This window comes from Heteronotia binoei, chromosome 21 (assembly GCF_032191835.1).
Source record: "Heteronotia binoei isolate CCM8104 ecotype False Entrance Well chromosome 21, APGP_CSIRO_Hbin_v1, whole genome shotgun sequence".
In the NCBI taxonomy this organism is placed as follows: domain Eukaryota; kingdom Metazoa; phylum Chordata; class Lepidosauria; order Squamata; family Gekkonidae; genus Heteronotia; species Heteronotia binoei.
Genome location: NC_083243.1, coordinates 161,920,184 through 161,944,212, shown reverse-complemented (window position 1 = coordinate 161,944,212; position 24,029 = coordinate 161,920,184). Strand labels below are relative to the sequence as shown.

At 41.5% G+C, this 24,029-nt stretch overlaps 1 protein-coding gene across 1 annotated transcript in view; it reads right to left on the bottom strand.

Moving 5' to 3' along the window:
- Window positions 1-24,029, bottom strand: part of HRAS (HRas proto-oncogene, GTPase) — an 86,206-nt gene that overhangs the window by 43,474 nt on the left and 18,703 nt on the right. The window contains exon 2 of the mRNA XM_060261927.1: window positions 8,225-8,379. Within this exon, the coding sequence (XP_060117910.1) occupies window positions 8,225-8,335 (111 nt within the window). The 5' untranslated portion in view covers window positions 8,336-8,379. The remainder of the gene's footprint in view (window positions 1-8,224; window positions 8,380-24,029) is intronic.

Sequence of the window (24,029 nt, the reverse complement as noted above, 5' to 3'; positions counted from 1 at the left end):
TGTCGTAATAGGTTATTTTAACTACCCGCAGATTGATTGGGTCAATATGTGTTCAGGTCGAGAGAAAGAGATTGAGTTTCTAGATGCTCTCAATGACTGTGCTATTCAGCAGATGGTCACAGAACCTACCAGGGGTGGGGCGATCCTGGATTTGGTCCTAAGTAATGCCCAAGATTTGGTGAGAGTTGTAAAAGTGATCGCACCGCTTGGAAGCAGTGACCATGACATTATTGATTTCACCATTTGTATAAATAGAGAGTTGCCCCAAAAGACCAGCACAACCACGTTTAACTTTAAAGGGGGTAAATTCTCTGAGATGAGGAGGCATGTGAAGAGGAAACTGAAAGGAAAGGTAAATGCAGTCAAAACCCTTGGGGAAGCTTGAAGGCTATTTAAAACTACGGTCCTAGAAGCTCAGATAAAATATATACCACAAGTTAGGAAAGGCACAAACAGGTATAAGAAAAGGCCTGCATGGTTAACAAACAAAGTAATGGAAGCTGTAAAAGGAAAGGAGGACTCCTTTAAGCGGTGGAAAGCTAGTCCAAGTGAGATTAATAAAAGAGAACACAGGCTGTGGCAAATCAAATGCAAGACTGTGATCAGGCAGGCAAAAAGGGACTATGAGGAGCATATTGCAAAAAACATAAAGACCAATAATAAAAATTTCTTCAAATATATTAGAAGCAGGAAACCAGCCAGGGAGACAGTGGGGCCCTTGGATGACCAAGGGGTAAAAGGATTACTGGAGGAGGATAGGGAAATGGCTGAGAAGCTGAATGCATTTTTTGCCTCCATCTTCACTGTGGAAGATGAAAAGTGTTTGCCTGCTCCAGAACCACTTATTTTGGAAGGGTGTTGAAAGACCTGAGTCAGATTGAGGTGACAAAAGAGGAGGTCCTACAACTGATAGACAAATTAAAAACTAATAAGTCACCAGGTCCGGATGGCATACATCCAAGAGTTCTGAAAGAACTCAAAGTTGAACTTGTGGATCTTCTGACAAAAATATGTAATCTTTCACTGAAATCTACCTCCATTCCTGAGGACTGGAAGGTAGCAAATGTCACCCCCATCTTTAAAAAGGGTTCAAGAGGAGATCTGGGAAATTACAGGCCAGTCAGTCTGACTTCAATACCGGGAAAGTTGGTAGAAACCATTATCAAGGACAGAATAAGTAGGAACATTGATGAACACGAGTTATTGAGGAAGACTCAGCATGGGTTCTGTAAGGGAAGATCTTGCCTCACTAACCTGTTACAGTTCTTTGAGGGGGTGAACAAACATGTGGACAAAGGAGACCCAATAGATGTTGTTTACCTTGACTTCCAGAAAGCTTTTGATAAAGTTCCTCATCAAAGGCTCCTTAGTAAGCTCAAGAGTCATGGAGTAAAAGGACAGGTCCTCTTGTGGATCAAAAACTGGCTAATTAATAGGAAGCAGAGAGTGAATATAAATGGGCAGTGGAGGATGGTAAGCAGTGGGGTGCCACAGGGCTCAGTACTGGGTCCCATGCTCTTTAACTTGTTCATAAATGATTTGGAGTTGGGAGTAAGCAGTGAAGTGGCTAAGTTTGCAGATGACACTAAATTGTTCAGGGTGGTGAGAACCAGAGAGGATTGTGAGGCACTCCAAAGGGATCTGTTGAGGCTGGGTGAGTGGGCGTCAACATGGCAGATGAGGTTCAATGTGGCCAAGTGCAAAGTAATGCACATTGGGGCCAAAAATCCCAGCTACAAATACAAGTTGATGGGGTGTGAACTGGCAGAGACTGACCAAGAGAGAGATCTTGGGGTCGTGGTAGATAACTCACTGAAAATGTCAAGACAGTGTGCGGTTGCAATAAAAAAGGCCAATGCCATGTTGGGAATTATTAGGAAGGGAATTGAAAACAAATCAGCCAGTATCATAATGCCCCTGTATAAATCGATGGTGCGGTCTCATTTGCAATACTGTGTGCAATTCTGGTCACCGCACCTCAAAAAGGATATTATAGCATTGGAAAAAGTCCAGAAAAGGGCAACTAGAATGATTAAAGGGTTGGAACACTTTCCCTATGAAGAAAGGTTGAAACGCTTGGGGCTCTTTAGCTTGGAGAAACTCAACTGTGGGGTGACATGATAGAGGTTTACAAGATTATGCATGGGATGGAGAAAGTAGAGAAAGAAGTACTTTTCTCCCTTTCTCACAATACAAGAACTTGCGGGCATTCGATGAAATTGCTGAGCAGTCAGGTTAAAACGGATAAAAGGAAGCACTTCTTCACCCAAAGGGTGATTAACACGTGAAATTCACTGCTACAGGAGGTGGTGGCGGCTACAAGCATAGCCAGCTTCAAGAAGGGGTTAGATAAAAATATGGAGCAGAGGTCCATCAGTGGCTATTAGCCACAGTGTGTATGTGTGTGTATAATTTTTTTGGCCACTGTGTGAAACAGAGTGTTGGACTGGATGGGCCAGTGGCCTGATCCAACATGACTTCTCTTATGTTCTTATTTACGTCCATAGCTATTTCTTACTTTGGACTCCCAAGGTTTAAAAATTCAGGCAAATATTTCCATGACTGCCTAGGATAACACACTCTTAATACTTGGAAGGATCTAGTTGGCAAGCATGTTTTTGTTTGTTTGTTTGATAATTTTGATTTATAAATGTAAGACTTTCTATTTATAATCTTAAGCCTATTATTTCCCCTGGGTATGTTCATTAGCTCACTTTCCTTTGGGTCTCCCATCTAAATACTAACCAGTATAAATATTGCCCCCTAAAACCTCAGAACACTTCAGGTATGTTTTGGACCATCCACCTTCAGCACTGTGCCTCATCACAGGAAAAACTCCAGAGATCTCAAGCTGGTCTCAGTCTTGGCCCCACTTTTTTCTCTACGCTCCTTTGACTGCTGCCTGAGCTCCAGGTGCAGAAGTGTTGTATGCTTTACTTCTTCACTCTCCTTACTTCCTGGATCCTCCAGAACTTTCATGCTCTTCAGACAGACTTGTATGTTTTTATTTGGCGCTCTTTTATTGTAATTTTTTTATGGGTTAGGTGTTAAGATTGTTTAGGGTTAAAATTATTGTGTGAGCATGCCCACATTCGCAATCCAATGGCTCTCTGTATGCCTCTCACTTTTCTTAATCTATTTTTCCAAATAAAGATTTAAATGTTGACTCTATTTTTCATCTGTTTTATTTCTGGGAATTTCCCCATTCCCATAGGCAAACTGCTACCCCAAATTCGGGACCCTGGTATACACAGGCAATGGTCCCTTAATATTATTTTACCATAAAATACATGTGTGTGCACTCTTGACCTGCATGGGGGATGGTCCAACTGTCAGTGGTAATACATGTGTAGGCCATTTGGGTAACAGTCAATAGTAATAAAAATTATTAAAGGCCGATCAATTAAAAAAAGAAAAATACAGCACGAATCCATTAGTACAAGAATTAATTCATTTTTTTGCTTCTTCTACACCCTATCTTAAATATTATACCAATTCATGTGCCCCTTTATTTGGCATTCTGCCAGGCTGGCTGCTCCCTGCTACTACAGTATTGAATATGACTGGACAATGTAAGTAGCTCACAAACAGCCACATGCAGCAGTAGAACAACACAACACATGCAGCAAGGATTCTCTGGAGCCAGCAGATTCTATCCCTTCTGTGATTTCCTGCACTACTATCCATATTACACCAAACTGCCACTGTTTTCATTTCAGTTTATGTTAGCAGCCCAACTAAATCCACATTCAGTGTACACAGAAGACACCATTCAGAGTACAAACAAGCAAAATTCAAAGAGACAGCAGGCTTCTTCCCTCATAATATCTGCCTGTTCAGAAGTGCACACTTGTGGAGCAACACACATTGACAAACATCCACAAAGGAACTTTTTCATCCATGTAGTTTTTTAGGAAAGCAATTTTTTCCTGAAAATATATACATGAAAGACAATTCTAAAGAACATAATTCCACCCATGATGTATTCCACTCTGATAGATGCTAGATGGCTTTTGAACCACTGCATGATCAAAGCTGCTTCTTTTTTCAGTTTCCAGGATTGCATGCCTTCCTGGTGATTGATGTAGGCCTTGGCCATAATGTTGTCCATCCAGATGAACAATATGAAGGAGCTTTGTCATGTTCAAGAAAAGGAAGATAGTCCAAGACGTTTATGCTCAGGGATTCTTCCAATATTGACCATGTTCCTTGGATCTGCCCCAGAGAACAGTGGACTCCCCAGCTCAACAGACTCATGTCTCTGGTAAAGAAAACACAATAAAGTCATACAAGGGAAAGAAATTAAACCTAGGAACTTCACAATAAAAAAGCCAAAAGGCACTCTTGAGCTTTCCCAAATTTCTGCACTTGCAGAGGAAGCAGAAAAATAAATGAAGATGAGAGGGGTATAGTGGTAGAAAATATGACCTAATATTCTGCTTCCAGGGACTATGAGCATAGGAGTACCCAAACATCAGGCTATCCTCCTCTCCTCAAATGAGAAAGATATACTGGTAGGGACACCTCATTAAGAGAGCAATTATAATTTTTTTTTAAATGTCACATAGGACTTGAGGCCTAAAGAGCCATATTTCTACTGGAAGATAAGCAAGTTACAGATAAGAAACACGATAAACCACACCAGTGTAGGAAGGGTATTCACTTCACTTACTTGTACCTCCAACAGACATAACAGAAAATCTGTTTCCAGCTGCTAAGCTATAGGAGCCAGGCATAACTGAAATGCTGACCCACAGTGCCCTTTTTGAACACCAAAGGGCTGAGCTTGCCATTTGTAAATGAGTGAGCAAGACTGGGGTTTCCATACCGGTCTCTACCCTACAGGAGTCACTGGCATCAACCATCACTTCTCTCATTCAACTGTGCATTAACAGAATTCTTCTAAAAGAGCTCTAGTTCTTAGCCCTCTCTCCTCATTTTATTACAACTGTTACAAATTTACCTTATGGAACACAACAATACAAGCTCCTGTTTCATGCTCTAAATGACAGAACCAGGCACAAGAACTACAAAGCAGAGAGGCCCCAGCACACATTCAAGTGGTTCTTCCCCAGACAACAAGTTCCTCGCCAGCCACTCTTCAGTCTGGCTTCTTTAACCCTCTACCCTCACAAAGCTGAGGAAGGATAAATGCTTTATTAGGATACAAAAATCAGGTTTTTCCATCTTCCCATTTGTGAGGGGGAGGGGAAATCATACTCCAGATATCCTGGAAAAGCCATCGAAGGAAACAGTGGAAAGACATCTAACAGGCAGCAAGCAGGACCACTGCGTGCCTCAAACATTATCTCTGCCTCTACCCTCCAAACACTACCCACACCCACCTAAAGATCATGTGAAATAAACCACTTATTATTAGCATGATTAGGCTAAAAACTGGTTATTTCTGTGTGTGCCATACATTTCTTCTCCATTCCTTTCCTCACATTTATATCCACCCTTCCTCCAAGGTACTACCCACCCTATTTTATCCTCATAAAAACTCAGGTTGAGTTCAGAGCTTTGTCAGACCAGGAAGTTTTCAAAACAAGCTCCACACACAAGGGGAGGAAGGAAGCAGGAGCTGCCAGAGCACAAACCATCTGTGCCCTATACAGTCAAATTGCAACTTGTCCCAATGTTACTGGATCCCCTAGTGCTAGCATAAAACGCTGTTTGGATACAATGAAGGTTTCTTAGCACTAAGCTCCTCAGAGGAGTAATTCCAATTCTTCCACTGGTGCTACAGTCATAATGTCAACAGACGGCAGGCATTCATATCATCCAAGTTCTCATTCTCCACTCCAACAAAATCCATGCCTTTTTTCTCTTTGCATTTTAAAAACAACATCTTTGACTTTTAAAGTATCTCTTTTTAAGTCATGTGCGACCTCTCGCAGATGTGAAATTCACTGACAAAACTATTTAGGTTTTGATTCTGAGGAACAGGAACCCGTTACATGTAGCTATCACAGCAATAATATAAAGGGTCAAAACAGACGTAACAAAGATCATATATCTCAGTTCATTCATAACAGGCAATAGTGCAGGCAGGGACTATGGGAGGAGGGAAGATGGGATTTAACCCTTCAACTCATGCTTAATTTTGCTAATGGAAACCTAGCCCCCACCCTGCTCTTATTAATGTTTTAAAGGAAAATAAAGATATAGAAAAATATGTCTTTTTGTTGGAGAATGCTTTAAAATGCTATAGAGCATGCTTTCAATTAGCAAAACTAATCAGGGCTGAATCCCCTCTACCCTTCTTGCTCAGTCCAAATCTGAATTGTACTGACATCACATACCATTTACAGACTGACTGATCTTTATCATGTCTGTTCTGGCTATTCAGTCTTTTTCTTCCTTCCTATATTTACAAAGCACCTATTTCTCAAACTCTAAATGCTTTGATAGCCTTTTGAGATCTAGAGTAAGGTGAAAAACTACAGCCTAGAGTGCAGTTTCAAAAACAAACAAACCCTCAGGCATACACAAGAATATAACATGATAGAACTTCTGAGAATTTATGTTATAAAGAATCCTTTAAAAAGAAGATATTATAGAATAGCAGGTGCAAATAAAAGAAGTCACAAATGTTGAGTCCTGGGGCCACTGGGTCCAAGCTTGGTGCAGAAGGATCCCCAATGGCACACTTTCAGTTAGGTGGCTCAGCTGTGGCCTCAGACAATGCAGGAGGAGAGGAGTTGACACCAAATCCCTCTCTCTAGCACGCAGTTAACTGACACTCTACCAGCACCTCTAGGCTTCTCCCACACTCTTCTTCCCCAGCCAGTCCTTGTGCTGGCTGCTTAAGTATTCCCCCTGAAACAGAGCCCCACCGTGCTGTCAAATGGGAGGGGTTGCCTGATGAACAGCCCTTGGGCCCAGTGGGACACTTTCCCCCTGGCTCCACCCCCTGGCCTTACTGTTGGGGGGGGGGGTTAGGGCTGATGAGTCCACATCCCATCTCCTTCCCCACTGAAGTCTCTGTCCATGCCTTTCTAGCTCCTGTTCCTCAACTCTCCCTTGCTGCTGTTGCCTGCCTCTATGTTAGGCCCCTTCCCGAGAGAGGAGAGTCCCTCCAGCTCTCTTCCTGCCCCCAGCATGGGAAGCACTAGCAGCCCTTCCCTACGCCCCACAGTTGAACCACCCATTTCTTCCTCTGGTGCCACCCCCAGACACAAAGCACCACCCATTTAAAAACAGCAGCCACTTTTCTCTAGCACAGGTTTCCATAATGGAAGCCATATTATCAGACTGCCTTTGTAGTTATATACAATTCTAAATTGTTCAGCTTATAGGATCCCCCACAAGACTATCTTACAGGTTCTGCCATGGACACTAAAAGCTGTCCACAAACGAGGAGGAAACCGATGAAGAGCTGAGTTACATATTTAGGAACATCTCAATCCAGAATCCACTTGGATTGTCTCCCTTTCAATTGCAGATCGAGGGGCATCATTTTGAAGCATTCCCCTAAATAAAAGCTTCTGCATGTAGCACATAAAAGGGAAAAAACCCAACTCCTTAATGTAATTTCCTACATGAACACTGTATTCTGTACAAAAGGTGCATTCCAACACAATCTCCCATTCATATCCTGAAGCAACACTGTAACAGACAGAGTCTATTACATTAATTTCCTGATTGTGCAGGATTTCAGGCTGATTTACATAAAGCATGCCAAGGAGCTGAACACAGGGTTCCATTTTTCCCAGCTAGCATCTTATCTGTTACCAGAAATCATGGCAGTGACTGAGCTCCTCAGGGCAGAGTTTGTAGTGCATGAGAAACTGTTAGTGCAATCCTTAGCAGAATTACACCCATCCAAGTCCACTGAACCCAATGGAGTTAGAGTGGTATAACTCTGCTTAGCATTGCAGCTAGTCTTTCACATAGAAATTATTTCTATTGGACTTTGTAACCACTGTATAGCACATTTTCTACGGTGCTTGTTATTCCTTTGAGTACCCATCACCAAGTAAGGAAACAGAGCTTTGCCCTGGCTTTTCCATCTGCAAATCACTTATGCATTTTGGTTTAGAGAGTCACAAAATGTCATATCTGGTGTTTTTGTTATTAGTTAGGAGAACCCAAAATTATTTCTACACTCCCAGGAGATGGTAGATGCAGAGGCAATTCATGGCTAAAAGTAAACAGGAAAGCAGGAGAGAGGGGGGAAATGTTTTATGGGCCCCTTTCTCAAAACATATAAGTTGCTCACCTCTATTGTAGGATCATATTCATCAACAAAATGGTTCTGGATAAGCTGAATAGTCAAAGCACTTTTCCCAACGCCACCAGCTCCAACAACTACTAGCTTGTATTCCGTCATCTTCTGGCCAGCCCCAGCTCAGGGTCCCCTCTCAACACAGCCACCTAAAGGAAGAGAGAAGAGTACAAACATAAACTTTGATAAACATTTTATTCTTCCATTTACTGCTCATGTTCCTTGCCACCATAACAGCATCAAGAATACTGATGCAAGAGTATTTGAGACAAAGCAGGAATAACTTCAGCAAAGACACTGGGGCAGAAACAGAAGGTTATTGATAGTGAGGTTGTTCTGCCAATCCAAAACCTAGTCAGTTATGCTTTTTTTTCATGATATAGACTTGAACAGCCCATATACATCTCTCCCCACCCCCCCAGAAAACTAGAATCTCCAATAGGAATTAAAGCCCTTGTAAAAGGTAAAGGTAGTCCCCTGTGCAAGCACCAGTCGTTTCTGACTCTGGGATGACATTGCTTTCACAATGTTTTCACGGCAAACTTTTTATGGGGTGTTTTGCCATTGCCTTCCTCAGTCATCTACACTTTTCCCCCAGCAAGCTGGGTACTCATTTTACCAACCTCAGAAGGATGGAAGGGTGAGTCAACCTCAGCCGGCTACCTGAAACCAGCTTCCTCTGGGATCGAACTCAGGTCGTGAGCAGAGAGTTCAGACTGCAGTACTGCAGCTTTACCACACTGCACCAGGGGGCCAACAACAGGGCATAGAGACCAAGGCCTTCCTAAGAGCCCTGCTGGATCAGATCAGTGGTCCATCTAGTCCAGCATCCTGTCTCACACAGTGGCCAACCAGTTCCTCCAGACAGCCAACAACAGAGCATAGAGGCCAAAGCCCTCCTAAGAACATAAGAAGAACCCTGATGGATCAGACAATAGTCCATCTAGTCCAGCATCCTGTCCCACACAGTTCCTTTGAACAGCCAACAACAGGGCATAGAGGCTGAGGCCTTCCTAAGAACATAAGAAGAGCCCTGCTGCATCAGACTAATGGTCCATCTAGTCCAGCATCCTGTCTCATACAGTGGCCAACCTTGTACAAATACATTAAAAAGAGCCCTGTGGTGCAGAGTGGTAAAGCTGCAGTACTGCAGTCCTAAGCTCTGCTCATGACCTGAGTTTGATCCTGATGGAAGCTGGGTTCAGGTAGCTGGCTCAAGGTTGACTCAGCCTTCCATCCTTTCTGAGGTCAGTAAAATGAGTACCCAGCTTGCTGCGGGGGAAGTGTAGATGACTGGGGAAGGCAATGGCAAACCACCCAGTAAAAAAGTCTGCCGTGAAAACGTTGTGAAAGCAACATCACCCCAGAGTCGGAAATGACTGGTGCTTGCACAGGGAACTATACCTTTTTATAAATACGTAAGTCAGGCAAGTGAAATGCAGGGAATAAAGTAAAAACAGGGAATGGATATTATTCAAGCCCAGGTAATTAATACTTGTTAGTTTAGTTTTAAAATATTACCAGCATGATATAGTAGACAAATTTTCAGCCTCGCTTAATTATAACATGCCACAGCAAGCAACAGCTCAGAAGTAAATGACCTGATTTGCACACCCAGGATTTCAAGATCAATCCCCAACACATACAATCATTACCAGGTGAGCTTTGATTAGGCACACCTCAAACTCTGCAGTGGTGGTGGGCAGAACTGAATTGCCAGGAGAAAGATGGATCTGAATAGTCTCCTGACAACTCCTGATAAGAAATTTTCTGTTGACATGGCTTGCAATGATATGGAAAAACTGATGAGTCTTTGAAATCAGGAGAACCAATACAATTGCTCACAATTCCATCTGTTTCCCAGTATTGGGTCCATTTTGGGCCCATGATGTATAGCTGATTTGGGAGATCTTAGATCTTAAGTGCTAGAGATAATTATTAGAATGACAATGGAGGAAAATTAAGCCAGTTCCAACTAAACACAAGCTAGAGGGCATTGGAAAAACCAGTCTTTGGCTGTGAAGAAACAGTACTTCCATGCCACTTTTGGGGCTATGCAGAGCTGTCCAACAATGCTGTTTAGTATTATTTGTTGTTCAGTCGCACAGTCGAGTGACTCTTTGTGACCCCATGGACCAAGTCATGCCAGCCCCTTCTGTCTTCCACCATCCTCCGAAGTCCGCTCAAATGCATGTTAGTTATATCAGTAACGCTGTCCAGCCATCTCATCTTTTGCCGTCCCCTTCTTCTTTTGTCTTCTGTCTTTCCCAGCATCAGGGTCTTCTCCAGTGAGTGCTCCCTTCTCGTTTTGTGGCCAAAGTATCTGAGCTTCAGCATCTGGCCTTCCAGGGAACAGTCAGGGTTGATTTCCCTTAGGACTGACTGATTTGATCTTCTTGCAGTCCATGGGACTCTCAATAGTCTTCTCCAGCACCACAGTTCGAAAACATCTATTCTTCTGCTCTCAGTCTTTCTTACAGACCAACTCTCACAGCCATACATTACTACTGGGAATACCATCGCTTTAACTATATGGACTTTTGCTGTCAGAGTGATGTCTCTACTTTTTATTGTACTGCCTAGGTTTGCCATAACTGTCCTCCCAAGGAGCAAACATCTTTTAATTTCATGGCTACCGTCACCATCTGCAGTGATCTTGGATCCCAGGCATATGAAGTCTGTCACTACTTCCATGTCTTCCCCTTCTATTTGCCAAGGAGAGATGGGGCCAGATGCCAAAATCTTAGGGGGGGGGGGGGTTAATTGTAAAAGTTTATTGGAAATTAGTAAAGTTAAACATAGCATAGCATATCAATAGGTGCTAGTACAGTAGTTCATACAAACAGTTAAGATTTCAATGGTAGCAATATAACTGGATGGTCAGTATTAGGTGTTCCAAAGGGACCCCACATTCCCATAGCATGGTAAGAAATCCAGAGTGATGTTTTAAGTTTCTGGTTTATGGGCCTAATCCATTGCTGTAGAAGTTACCATTATGGGAAAGCATGGTGGAAGAGTGTCATTTTACAGGCCCTGCAGAACTGTGGAAGCTCTCGCAGGGCCCTAACCTCCTCCAGCAACTCATTCCACCAGCTAGGGGCAGCAATGGAAAAGGCCCTGGCTCTAGTTGACTGGAGCCTAACTTCCCTGATGCTGGGAACTGTCAACAGGTTTTGAGACCCGAATCAAAGTGCTTGCTGGGGCATACGGGGAAAGGCAATCCCTAAGGTATGCAGGACCCTGACCATATAGGGCTTCAAAGGTTAAAACCAGCACCTTGAAGCGAATCTGGTACAAGAGCCACTTGTAAGGTTTTGACCACTCAACAGAATCCTCTTCTCGCATCATTTTGACAATATTAACTAACAGAGCTGTTTGGTAGTATATGGATATATCAGGGAAATTTAGTCCTCCAGAAAAGCGATGCCGTCTCAATATATGAAACCCTATTTGGGTTTTTTGTTTTGCCAGAGGAAAGAGTTGAATAACAATTGCCATTTACACAGAAGGAAAGAAGGAAAAGTAATGGGAATAGTATGGAAAAGATATAAAAGTTTCAGAGGAGCAAATGACTTCAGAAGATGTAACCTGTCCATAAAAGACACCGCTATCTTATCCCATCTGATAAAGTCAGTACAAATGTTTTTAAATATTACTCCAAAATTAAGTGAGATAAGCTGATCAAGATTGTTAGGAGACTGGATGCCTAGATATGGTATAGAAGTCATGGACCATTGAAATCAGTAGCTACACTGGAAGAATGCTAAAGATTTAGCTGATATGTTCACAGGCAGTATATTACATTTGAACTTATTTATCTGTAATCCTGAGATGGATCCGAAGGTCGAGAGGAGGTTTTGGAGATAAGGAAGAGATGATTCAGGCTTAGAAAGATAGATCAACATGTCATCAGCAAATAGATTTAATTTCATCATGTGAGATCCACAGGTTATGCCCTGGATATTTTCATCATGTCTGATTAAAGCCGCCAATTGCTAATGCATAGAGGACAGAAAACAAGGGACAACCTTGCCTGATGCCTCTTTGAAGATCAAAAATGTCTGAAATTAGCCCACTAATATTAACATAAGCTTTTGGTTTGGAGTATATGGCCTTAATAGCTGTAATGAAATTAGGACCAAATGACATGTGTTGTAAGAGAGACAGCAAGTATGATGTTTCCAAGGAATCGAAGGCTTTCTCAATGTCGAGAGAGAGAGGGGAGTGGCTTCTGATTTGGAGTGTGTACAAGAAGAAATGACGTGTAATGTCTTACATATATTGTCCGTAATCTCTCTGCAGGAATGAATCTAGCCTGGTCCAGGTGAATGTAATCCACTATCAATGAGTTAAAGTGTTTAGCTATTGATGTTGTAAAGGTTTTGTAGTCCACATTTAGTAGGGAGATAGGACGGAAAGATGTTGGATTGGTGAGATCTTTGCCACTTTTTGGTAGAATTATAATGGAAGCACTATCTCATGAGAGCGGTAAGGTCCCAGTCTGAAGGATTTCATTGCAGGTGTCAGTAAGCAGTTGAACAAGATCGGTAAATTTCTTGTAAAATTCTGAAGGATAGTCATCAGTCCCCGGAGATTTATTGGTCTTAAGCTGTTTTATAGAGTCCAGAATCTCTGAAGGGTCAAAGGGCTTTTCCAGGAATACTCGATGATAGTACCTTAAAACAGTTCCAATCAAGCAAGCAAGCAAACAAAAAAGCATACATTTTGAATTTGATTATTTTCTCTTAATCAATTGCTTACTTTTGATTGCGCTCAGTCTTATTTGGTTTGTTCCTTATAGTATTGTATTAATTATTCATAATTGATTTTAGCCAAAAGGGGAGGTATATAATTAATTATCACTCCATGTTAATTGTTCTCTCTGCTGATTCTGATCAGATCAATTTATTATATATATCATCCAAATTATTGTATTTTTCTGATGAATTTTTCCTCATCATTATTGAGATAACTTGTAATAATCTTTCTCGGTAACTGCACCCTTTTTAAATACTCTTTTTTATTTAACTGAAGGAAATTAGGTTGGGGGGGGGAATCTGATTCTCTAATATTAATTAATTGCTTCCTATTGAATGCCTCTGCTTCCCCAACTGCAGCATCAAGCTCCAAGTGAGTCCAGGAATTCTTATACAACAAATATTAACAGTTCCAAGAGACCTAATTCTCTAGGCAATACTCTCTATGTCAATGTCAAGGGAGAGATCATGTGCCTATTTCCTCATGAAGAAGAAACAGTCAGCCATACCAAATATATTGAGCAAGGTCAATTTCATTCTCCATTGTTAGAAAGGTATTATTAGCCTGCCACCCAGAGCTGTTCTACCAGTATCATTAGATTTCCCAAATATGAAGCCACCCAACCCTCTTGCATGTCTTCTCAAAGGATGAGGAGCTCTCAATTCAGCAGCACCAATACACAACAAAGAGGGGATTACAAATTCTTGTTTCAAATAATAATCTACCTGCTGTCATCTTGGTTTCATATGGATATAAATCAAAAGGTCATATATTGATGGTGTGCAGCCAGCTACCAAGCACTGCTACTCAAACGTCTCATTTCTATCTCACTGTTCCTTTCAGCATGCTCCTGAACAATTCCATCAGTCATGCTTTTTTTTAGACATTCCTCTCTCTTTGCTGACCCTTGACATGCCTGGAACCTAGCCAAACAGCATTTGCATCACGCATTTCAATCCCAGATTGCTTTCTGATCTCTATTCATTTTTTCACCAAGTTTAATGATGCAATAGAAGATGCTATGATGTTGAGAAAGAAAGTTAAGGTCCACTGGGATGTTCCCAAAACAGAGCAGCAATTTAGAAAACACAAGCTTGATACTTACTTGGGGCCCTGGGATCCTTTTGGCCACACATTAATTAATTGGTACTCCTTGGAGGTCTCCCATCTAAATACTAACCAGGGCCAACCCTGCTTAGCTTCCAAGATCTGACATGATCAGCCCAGTCAGGGGCACACAGGACAGGGCATTGCACTGCTGTAATTAAGCAGTATTTAGGAATGCAACTACCCCACTACAGCAAACTATCTGTACCCAATAGTATCATCTCTCCAGTAACATCAATTAATACAAAGGAATTCTTTGTTCATATCAAGAGACATCAGGCCAAGAGTGCCTACATTCTCATAATTATCTCCATCATGAAGAAATGTTAGTGTAAATGACCTCAATGGCAGATCCAGAAAGAGCTTTCAGATCTCCCTGCTCTCAGACCTTTATTTTGACACTCACGCATATAACAGTCATTTATCCAGACTAAAAAGCCCCGCATATACCCAGCAAAAGTAAAAGCAGTTGTTTAAGATCATTGGCACCAACAGCTTCCCTATAGTGCCAACGCTTCTTTTAGTAATTTAAGAAAACAATCAAGGTGCAGGGAAATAATGCTCATTCTGAAACAAAGCCCACTTTCTCACCAGTTATTCCAATTATATCACTCTTGTCACAAAAACAGGTGTGCGCCAGCTCAAGATACGCAACTAAGGTGCAGCAAGAAAAAATGGAGAAATGAAATAGAAGCAATCAAATATGAATGTCAACAAAATAAGAGATTCTAACAGACTGCACTTTCAAACAATGTGCAGAATGCATTTGGGCAAGCACAACTGTTATCTTATACATTACACATAATCTGCTCTTCTGATCACGAATTAACAATCATAACAAACACTCTAGAATCTGATAATCACAAGACCCAGCAGAATCTCAGGCTCGCACAACGTTTCTGCAAATGTGATAATCAGTTTCAGGGATGCACAAACTTTGGCTGGCTTTGGTAGTTAGCCAGCATTTGTGAACTGCAACAGGTTCAGCCCCTCCCTCAATCCACTGACATATGCAGAAGATCCGGGGGGGGGGGGGGCGGTGGTTTACTTTAAAAAAAATCATCAGAATGGTAATAGGTACAGGAGATGGAAGACGGTCTGAGAGAAGAAAGTCACTATTCACCACTTATCATGCACACAACATGCCTGAGACACTTGCATCCCAAATTCCATACAGCAGTCACAATAGCAATGACTGTACATGAAGAAAATGCTTCAGCCCAAATACTGTAAAGAGTGCTAGAAAAAATGAGACATCTTCAAAAGGGAAGTTTATTCATTCTTTAGTCAAGACAAGCAGATTGTGCAAATAAGAAATACTTATTATGTGCTGAAATGACAGTCAAACAGCATCAAGACTTCTTTTCAGAAAAAAGACTGGAATTTTTTTTGGGGGGGGGGATTCAACTATACATAATACTTTTCTATCTAACCTAAACTTGCGTTACTACTTTTTCATATCTTTATTATGACATTTAAATATAATGGAGCAGAAATCCAAAGTGGGGCAGTATTGTATTTATTACCACACCTATGTTAAGTAGAGTCTAGTGATGTCACAGGGTGGGTAAAAAATGAGCCTGTCAATTAAGATCCAAAAAATATTTGTCAAGGCCTGGGAGAAGTCAGAACAGGAATCCTCTGGACTTTACCCCTTAGCTGCATTGCCCTAACTGACTAGGGTGAAAATCCTCTGGGTCAACACACAAGTAGAGACAAAGGACAAGAGGATCCCTCTAGAGGCAACTGACAGGGTGGGGTTCCAGTTAGCTGCATGGTCACCCATTCACTGATGGAAGAATAAAACAGATCAAATCTCAGTAGCTAAAAGACAAAAGAAAAATGTTCAGTAAACACAAAAAGAACCTACTGCGTATGAGCAAAGATTCTGTGCAACTGTAAAAAAGATACCAAGGAAAAAATACATCTATTTGCAACACGATTAAGGGATAATCAGCCTGGCAGCCAAGTAAGCCATTAAGCAGAATTTGATATGCTGGATTTAGAGTTGTACCTAAGATTTTCACATTCATTGGTAGGGGTTTTTTTTGTCTGTGCTGCAGGACTGGAGCCACTGTAGTTCCATCTCAGGTTCAGCTTCATGACTCCTTGACTGCATTTGTTTATATCCTGAGCTGTCCTCCCCATGCCTGAGTACAGCTACAGCACAACATAAGCCAGTACATTTCATTTGAGTAGAAACTGATCTGAGGATCTTGCTCATCAGAATACCTGTGAGCCATGAGCACACACTCTTTTTCTTAGCACTGCAAGAAAGATACCAAAATTGAAGGACAGCTAACACAAGAGGACCTAACTTGGCTGGAAATCAGAAAAACAATTCCTGTAAATTTCTTAATATTTCTTCCTAAAGCAATATTCTTAAATTTCCTGCAACATGGTATCAAACCAGAAGGGCTCAGAACAAAATATGTACTGTATTTCTGTTTTATGTACTCTGTTTTGTTGCAAAACTCAGAATTTCCCAAAAGCTCAGGGAGGTATTTATGAAACGTATATAGCAGAAGATGAATAATTCAGGGCAGAGAAGAAACAGGAAGTTGTACTATGTGCTCTTCACTATGGGTCATGAAAGCACTGCATTAAACAGCATGCAAGAAAACACTTCAAATAATTTACTGGCCCATTCAGGGCATAACATATCAATATGCCCTATGAAATGCATGCAGTTCTAGATAGATGATCACTTCAGCCCCACAACCTATGCGATTCCTCTCCATCAGGCAAAGGGGCCTTTAGTCCTCCTGAAATACAGTCCCCCCCTACACCCAAACAGATTCTCATTTCATACTTGACTTTTTTTTTCACAGAAAGCAGTATCAAACCTGCCCAGGTAACCTGTGAATCAAGGCTAAAATGATATGCTTAGACAAGGTGCTTGCCTCTCCTTCCGCATTCTCTCAATCAGGCCAGAAACATGAGGTGGGCAGTGTTTCTTCTAGCTTGAGTTAGTGTGAGTTAGCTCAGTTTTTTAGCCTTCAGTTCACACATTTTTGCCTCACCTCAGGAAAGATGGTCCCAGAGCAAACTAATTTATGCACAGTAGCTCACAACTTTAATGCTAGCAGCTCACAAAGTAGAATTTTTGCTCAGAAGACTCCACATCTTAGAGGGAGCATTGGAGGTGGGGGCATCTGTTCTCCTGATTTTAAAAGGCAGACATAATAATAATAACTTTGGTTGTTCAGGAAAAATTAGATGACTGCACGTATGATATAATGCATGCCACAAAATCCTTGAGCGGCATGATATGTGCAGTCAGGATGTGCACTTGTTTACAGCTCCTGACTGCATACAGAAACAAATGAAGATACATTCACCATCATGTAATCATAAAACAGTCGTAAAAACTTAACAAATGCCAGCTAAGAGGGAAATCTATTTTTCTTTCTCATCTGCATTCTTCATTTATAGCCCACATTTCTTACTGAGATTCAACGCATAACACACAATTTAAAAAACAAAGTAATAAAAGAGTATGTGAAGGAACTGATTCACAAGCCCCATTCCACTGGGTCCTGGAAGGACTGAAAACCTTGTGACCACCTCAATTCAATGTTTGGTGACTTTCCCCTTACTCCAGTAGGAGAGGGTACCAAAAACAAACTGGGTAGTAACCCCTAAGAAATTACTGTTTAGCCATTTGGCTGTCCAACACTGTGTCCCCAACGTGTGGCATTCTAGCAAGGCATAAACTGGTAAACCTGTTGTTCTACTTCAGCTAGAGCTATAGCATCTGAAATCACAAAAATACTCCTTTCTTGATTACTCATTCCTTAGCCCCCTCCTTTTTTGCCTGCTATGAGTTTACATCTGACTTTCCATTCATGAGCAGACTGTAAACTCAATGGTTGAATTACTGGAGTGAACAAACAGGTGACCTACAAAGAACTGTGAGTAAGGGAAATCTCATTTTCCCCTCTCCCTATTTTCTTTTTTCTTTTCCTAGATTGACAAAGGAGGCTCCATGGCTGCCTAAACCATGCTTCAAAACCATGGTCCCTGAGCCAATTAAAAGCCACACAAATTATTTTTGCCCACTCCAACTATAACTTCTTGAAGACTTTGATGATCAGGGAAATAACAGGAAAAGCATATAGGACAGAAATTGTCAGGAATCTACCTGATCCATGCATAGCAACCAAATGAAGCACCTCCACATTTTGGTGTTCTGAAAAGACATACACAGGCCCATAATAGAGGAAGCAAACTTCTTACACACTGTCTGGAATATGTGATCCTTAAGAGGCAATTTCTCCGGGTGGATACTGGCACTAGAGCCAATCTACCTGCACACTGATTAACCAGCACATAGAGAGATCTGTGAACACAGAGAAGTTGTAAAGCCTCTTGATAGAGACTCCTGGACCTGATCTCTCCTTGACGGTTTGTGCACACTGGCCATGATGTCATCTGTTCTCACCAGTGTGTTAATTCTGGCAAAAGGAAATGAACACTAGGGTTGTGCCCTTAATTCCAGACTCAGAATGAAAGTCAAAGCCACTGTAGGGGCCTTGCTTGAGGCTTTGACCATACAATTGAAATCAAAGATTCTATCATAGATCCCAAAAGATGATGTAGCAATATCTAGTCTGCCACTTGCAATGGTAGACAATTTTCAGACTGTGCTCTAGCAGGAACAATTTTACAAAACTTGTGTTTAGAATTGCCCATAAGTGCCTGAATAAACACAGCATCTGCTCCTGTAGAGCATTAAAAGAGCATTAGCAGTGCTGAGTGATATGCAATACTTTTTGACAGCTTTAGTATACAAACTTGCCCTAGAGCTGCCCAAGAGGCTCTGACATCCTGTCTTGCAGTCCTCTTCTCCCCTTCATTTTGCTCTGTGTGGCCCTCCAAAGGGGGAAAAGGAAGACAAAAAGAAAAATTGTTTTGGTACTTTAGGTACTTTTCTTCTCCATGACTGTAGGCCAAACTGAAACTAATCCCTGTGAGGCAGCTTCTGTTGAAAAGAGTTGCCTTAGCTAATCAACCACCCCGGAGGTAGGGCTGGGGATGGGTGGGCTCAATAATCCAACTTTAAGAGCTGCCATTGTCTGCTACTGGAGATTAAGGCTGATGCTTTCCCCACTTCTGCCTGGCATTCTCTCTACCAAGTGCACCTGTGGAGGGCTGGTCTCCACTTTCAAGGGTCTTGTTGCAAGTGACCAGGGGCCAACTGGCAGGCCAAAGCACAGCTGAAATCCTTCCACTGCCCTGTTACCTCACTGTGACCGCTCTCAGGCAAAGCAAAGAAGCAAAATAAAAATGCCTTTTTAAAAAAAGTAGATCTTCAGTGAAGGAAATATAGAGAAATGTAGAAAAGTAGAAGGTAAGGCTAGAAGAATGGCAGAGAAGATAGAGAACAGAAAGCCTACAAACTTTGTTTGCAGAATTCCTAAATAGCCCACAGTGTCTACACATAGGGTGCTTTCACACTACACTAAATAATGTGTTTTGCAGCTGAATTTCTCTTATTCTTACACAGTAAAAATCCATTTGCAAAACACATTATTTAATGTAATGTGAAAGCACCCATAAATTTCACAATGGAGCCAACAGCAGTTCCATGTGGCAGTCTGCAGGTAAGAAAACAACATGGGGAAAGGGAGGGTAAAGCAACTGACCCATGTGTGTTACGGTCACAAATACAACAGAAGCACAAAACCCCCATCACAGGCATGATACAATGTCCTCATATTGTTTTCCAATGCACACAACTTTAATGTGTGAATCAGGGATGTCAAACTCATTTGTTACAAGGGTCAAATTTGACACAAATGGGACTTTCTGGAGCATAGCCATGTTTGTCACAAAATGTAGTGCCAGGTAGTGGAGATATAAATTTTATAAAGGATAGATAAACTCAATTAAAATATTATTTTTAACTTAAAATACAAGCATGCGTAAAACTCTTGTGATATTTTGTTTAAAATTGAAAGATGGGAGAATAGTGGGATTTGGCAATGCAATTTTTAAAATAAAACATGAAGAGAAAGCACAAGGATCACAGCAGAAACTAAAAAATATAAAATGCTCTAATCTAGGAAAACATGAAATGGTTGGGCATTGCAAGCTTCTCCCCTCACGCCAAGTCTACTCAAATTGACAATAGCTCTCCAGTATAATATCCCCCTTTGGCTGTGGGTTTCCAGTTTAAAGTACTCACTAGGCACCAGTTCTCAGGTCCATTCATCAGAGACAAGCCGGCTCAAAGCATCAACCCTTTCTTTGCAAGCAGCTTCAACTGGCCATAAACGCTGCAAAACGTGAAACTGCCTTAGCTCCACTCCATTGAAACAAAGTTGCAAGGAATGGATTTTTCCATTAAGGTCTCCGGCAAAGCAAAGCAGCAAATCATGCAGAAGTACAATGTCCAAAAAACAATGTCCAATAGAAACAGAAATTACCTTTTCTGGTTCTTCATGCAACCTACAATCCAAAGAGAAAATTATTATTACCATTGCTGTTTTTGAGAAACATAATCCTCTCTCCGTTGCTTCAGCTGTAAACTTTGAGAGGTCTTTTTATGGAGTTGCCTGACTTCTCCCATCTGCCATGAGCCATAACTGGTTTGCTGAACAAAGCTCCTCCTTCTGTACATCTTCACCATTAATTAATAAAAAGGGGAATTTAAAACTTCTGCACCAAGTTCAAACTTCAAAATGCTAACCACAAATAAACCTTAGCAAGTACCTAGCTAATCCTCAAACTCTTAATAAGAATGATGTAACATAACAATAATAAATTAAACCCTGAACTGCATAAATTTCACAAAAGAGATTTAAACCTGATCTTTGCATTTAGAGAAATAGGTGTGTGCATGCATGTGCAAACATGCTACAGCGTTCCAAGAAGGCAAAAGGACAAAGTACACCTCAGGGTACATCTAATGCACACTGTTGTGAATAGACAGCCATTTGCCTTCTCTGCTGTCCAAAAAGCCACTGAAATAGAAAGCAAGTATGGATTGCTTTAACTCTTAGTACATTCTTTGGAACTTTTGAACACACTTTTTCCCCTCCAGAAGTTTTTCATCCACATTTAGTATTCTCTACTTCCATTACTGCATTGGTTGAGAAGTTGTGTTACATTCTAACACTACCAAACCTTAACCTTTTAACAATCTGGCACTGTGAGCAGAACTGTGTACTCACTCATCAGCTTCACATTCATGATTACCACCTACCAAAAGAGCCACATGATCACAGTAAGTCCTGAGTTTTCTCCCACCAAATATATACATAAAATAGATAAAACTACTAATATTAAATATTACATTATAACTAAAGTACCTCTGAGCATGTGCTTCAAAATCCTGCACCTTAGGAGCACACGACTCCTCAGGAAAAACTAAGTTTTTGCACGCACACAAAAAAGTTCTCTTTTTCTGCTGGCAGTTCCTTCCCTCAGTGGATAATGAACTTTAGACCTATATTTTGTTCAACTTAACCTTTTTCTAGAGAATATAGGTAAAAATGGACAATACAGATAGCTTCCGTATCAGCAGCTTATTTTACAAATAGGGTATAACAAGTGGGAACCCACAAAGATTTGTACAGGGCCAGTCATGGAAGTCAGTGAAGAAGGCTACCACCTGGGGCGCCACCTCGCCACGGGAGCGGGCACCCCCTCCCTGAACCTTGTCCGGCCCACTCCAGCTTCAGAGGGAGCCAGGAAGAGGCAGCCTCTTTCCAAGTCCCTCTGAAGTGGGAGAGAGCCAAGCAAGGGGCGGGGGCGGGCCGCATTCTTTGAGAATGCCCTGCCCCTTGCCCACCCCTCTCCCACTTCAAAGGAAGCCAGGAAGAGGCTGCATCCTTCTTTCTTATGAAGAAAGAAAGACATGGCCTCATTTCCAGGTCCCTCTGAAGCCAGAGAGGGCCGGGCAAGCAGTGGGGCATGCTGAGCCTCACGTTCTCAAAGGAAGAATGTGTGGCTCACGCCCGCCCCTTACCTGGCCCTGTCCTGCTTCAGAGGAACCTGGAAAGAGTCCCCCTTTCTTCGCAATAAAAAAGGATGCAGCCTCTTTCCGCCTCCCCTCTTACATTGTTCCCCATTCCTTCTTTTTGCCTGCATAACAACTCTGTGAAGGAGGTTAGGCTGAATTATGTGACTGTTCCATAATTATCCAATGAGCTTTCACAGCAAGATTCAAACCTGGGGTCTCCTAGAACCTGCTCTGAAACTCTAAAGTGCTACACCACATTGGCTTTCGTAGGGTGGTTGCTGTTGAACAGTAGCAAGCTGTTACATGTCAGATGGTATCAAGTCACCCAATTCTCAGCCTAGGGTTGCAAGCCTCCAAGTGGGACCTGGAGATCTCCCAAAATTACAACTCAACTCCTGATGACACAGAGCTCTCCCACTGGAAAAAATGGCTAGGGTAGATTCTATGGAGGGTAGATTCTATGGCATGATATCTGGCTGAATATTCTCCCTTCACCAAACCCTGCCCCCTGCTCAGACTCCACCACAATACCTCCAGGAATCTCCCAGGCTGAAGCTGGCAACCCTAAAGGCCCAGTCCCAATGAGTCCTCCATCAAAGGCCAAAAGAGTCCTAGAAAACACACACACACCCCGCCACCTTTTACTGACAGAATAAAGCCAGGGATACTTTGGTTGCTTAGCAATAGCCACTGAGATAATCTGTTGCTTAAAGCTACAAGTGCTCTATTTATCATTTTGAGGGTTTTAACACCCCTCATCCTCTTGATGCATTTTTTTTCAATTTCACATTTTTCTGCAAACCTGCAGTGTTTTTCAGGTTCATAAAAAAGATCTACCTTGCTCTTTCATAGTTCCAAACAGATTTAAATATCCTCAGATTTAGCCGACCTGGCTATTAGTATATAGATGGCCCTTCTTTTATGCCACTAAGAAAAAAAATACAATCCCACAGAAAGTTCTCCTGTAAGAGCTGAGATTTGATACAACTTCTGTGTTTGGATAATTTCCAAAAAATTATTTGCTTTTCAAAAGAGCCATTACTATTATGTTTATTATATCTGAGTATTATCCATAAATAAATTTCAGTCTCTTTCACAATCCTACTGAACTTTTAACATCAGTAATTATTTATATTAAGGTCAATACACAAATCTGGTGCTGCAATGAATTCAGAAAGTGGGAGAGAAGCATGCAACAGGCAATGAAAGTCTGTTTATCAAATCAACTTTTAAGAACTCACATGCACACTGATTTTTTTTTTTTAGCACTTGATCTCTCTCAGCCAAATTTCATGATTGACCTGTTGGGTTCCCCTTCCTCCCCATTTTCACAGCACTTAATATAGTTGCTATTGTTATTTACAATACTTATATACTGCTCCTCAATGCATCGCACCTTAACTGTAAAAAAAATGCAAGACTAAAAATGAACAGCAATGAAACAAACTAAAAGGAACAAAGTGGGGGAAAAACTGAAATCAAACCAATAAGAAATCAAGGCAGTAAAAAAAAAATCAAGAACATTAAGCAAGTGTGGGGTAGAAGTGTCAGACTAGGATCTGGGAAACTCAAGTCTGAATTCCTGCTCTGCCATCCAAGCTTGTTGGATGCTGCAGAAAAATCTGTTTCGTGCAAGTATGGCCCCAATCCACAAATCTGCAGGTAGAAGGAACTCTTGGAAATGCGATATATAGATGCAATAAAAGTTAAGAGTATCAAACTGAGAAGTTAACCAAAAGCTTGGATAAATAACATGATCTTAGCCTAAAAGTCAGCCTCTAAGCAACTCATGATGAGAAGGGAGTTCTGAAGTTGCGGTGCCACAACCAGAGAGGCCCACTTTCCAGTGCTCATGCATTCATCTGCTAAGGGCAGTGGCACATTGAGTAGGGACTCAAGAACTGAAGCAGGGATGTACATGTGACTATTTGCAAAAAACACATGCCACTGCCAGATGGTGCTTCC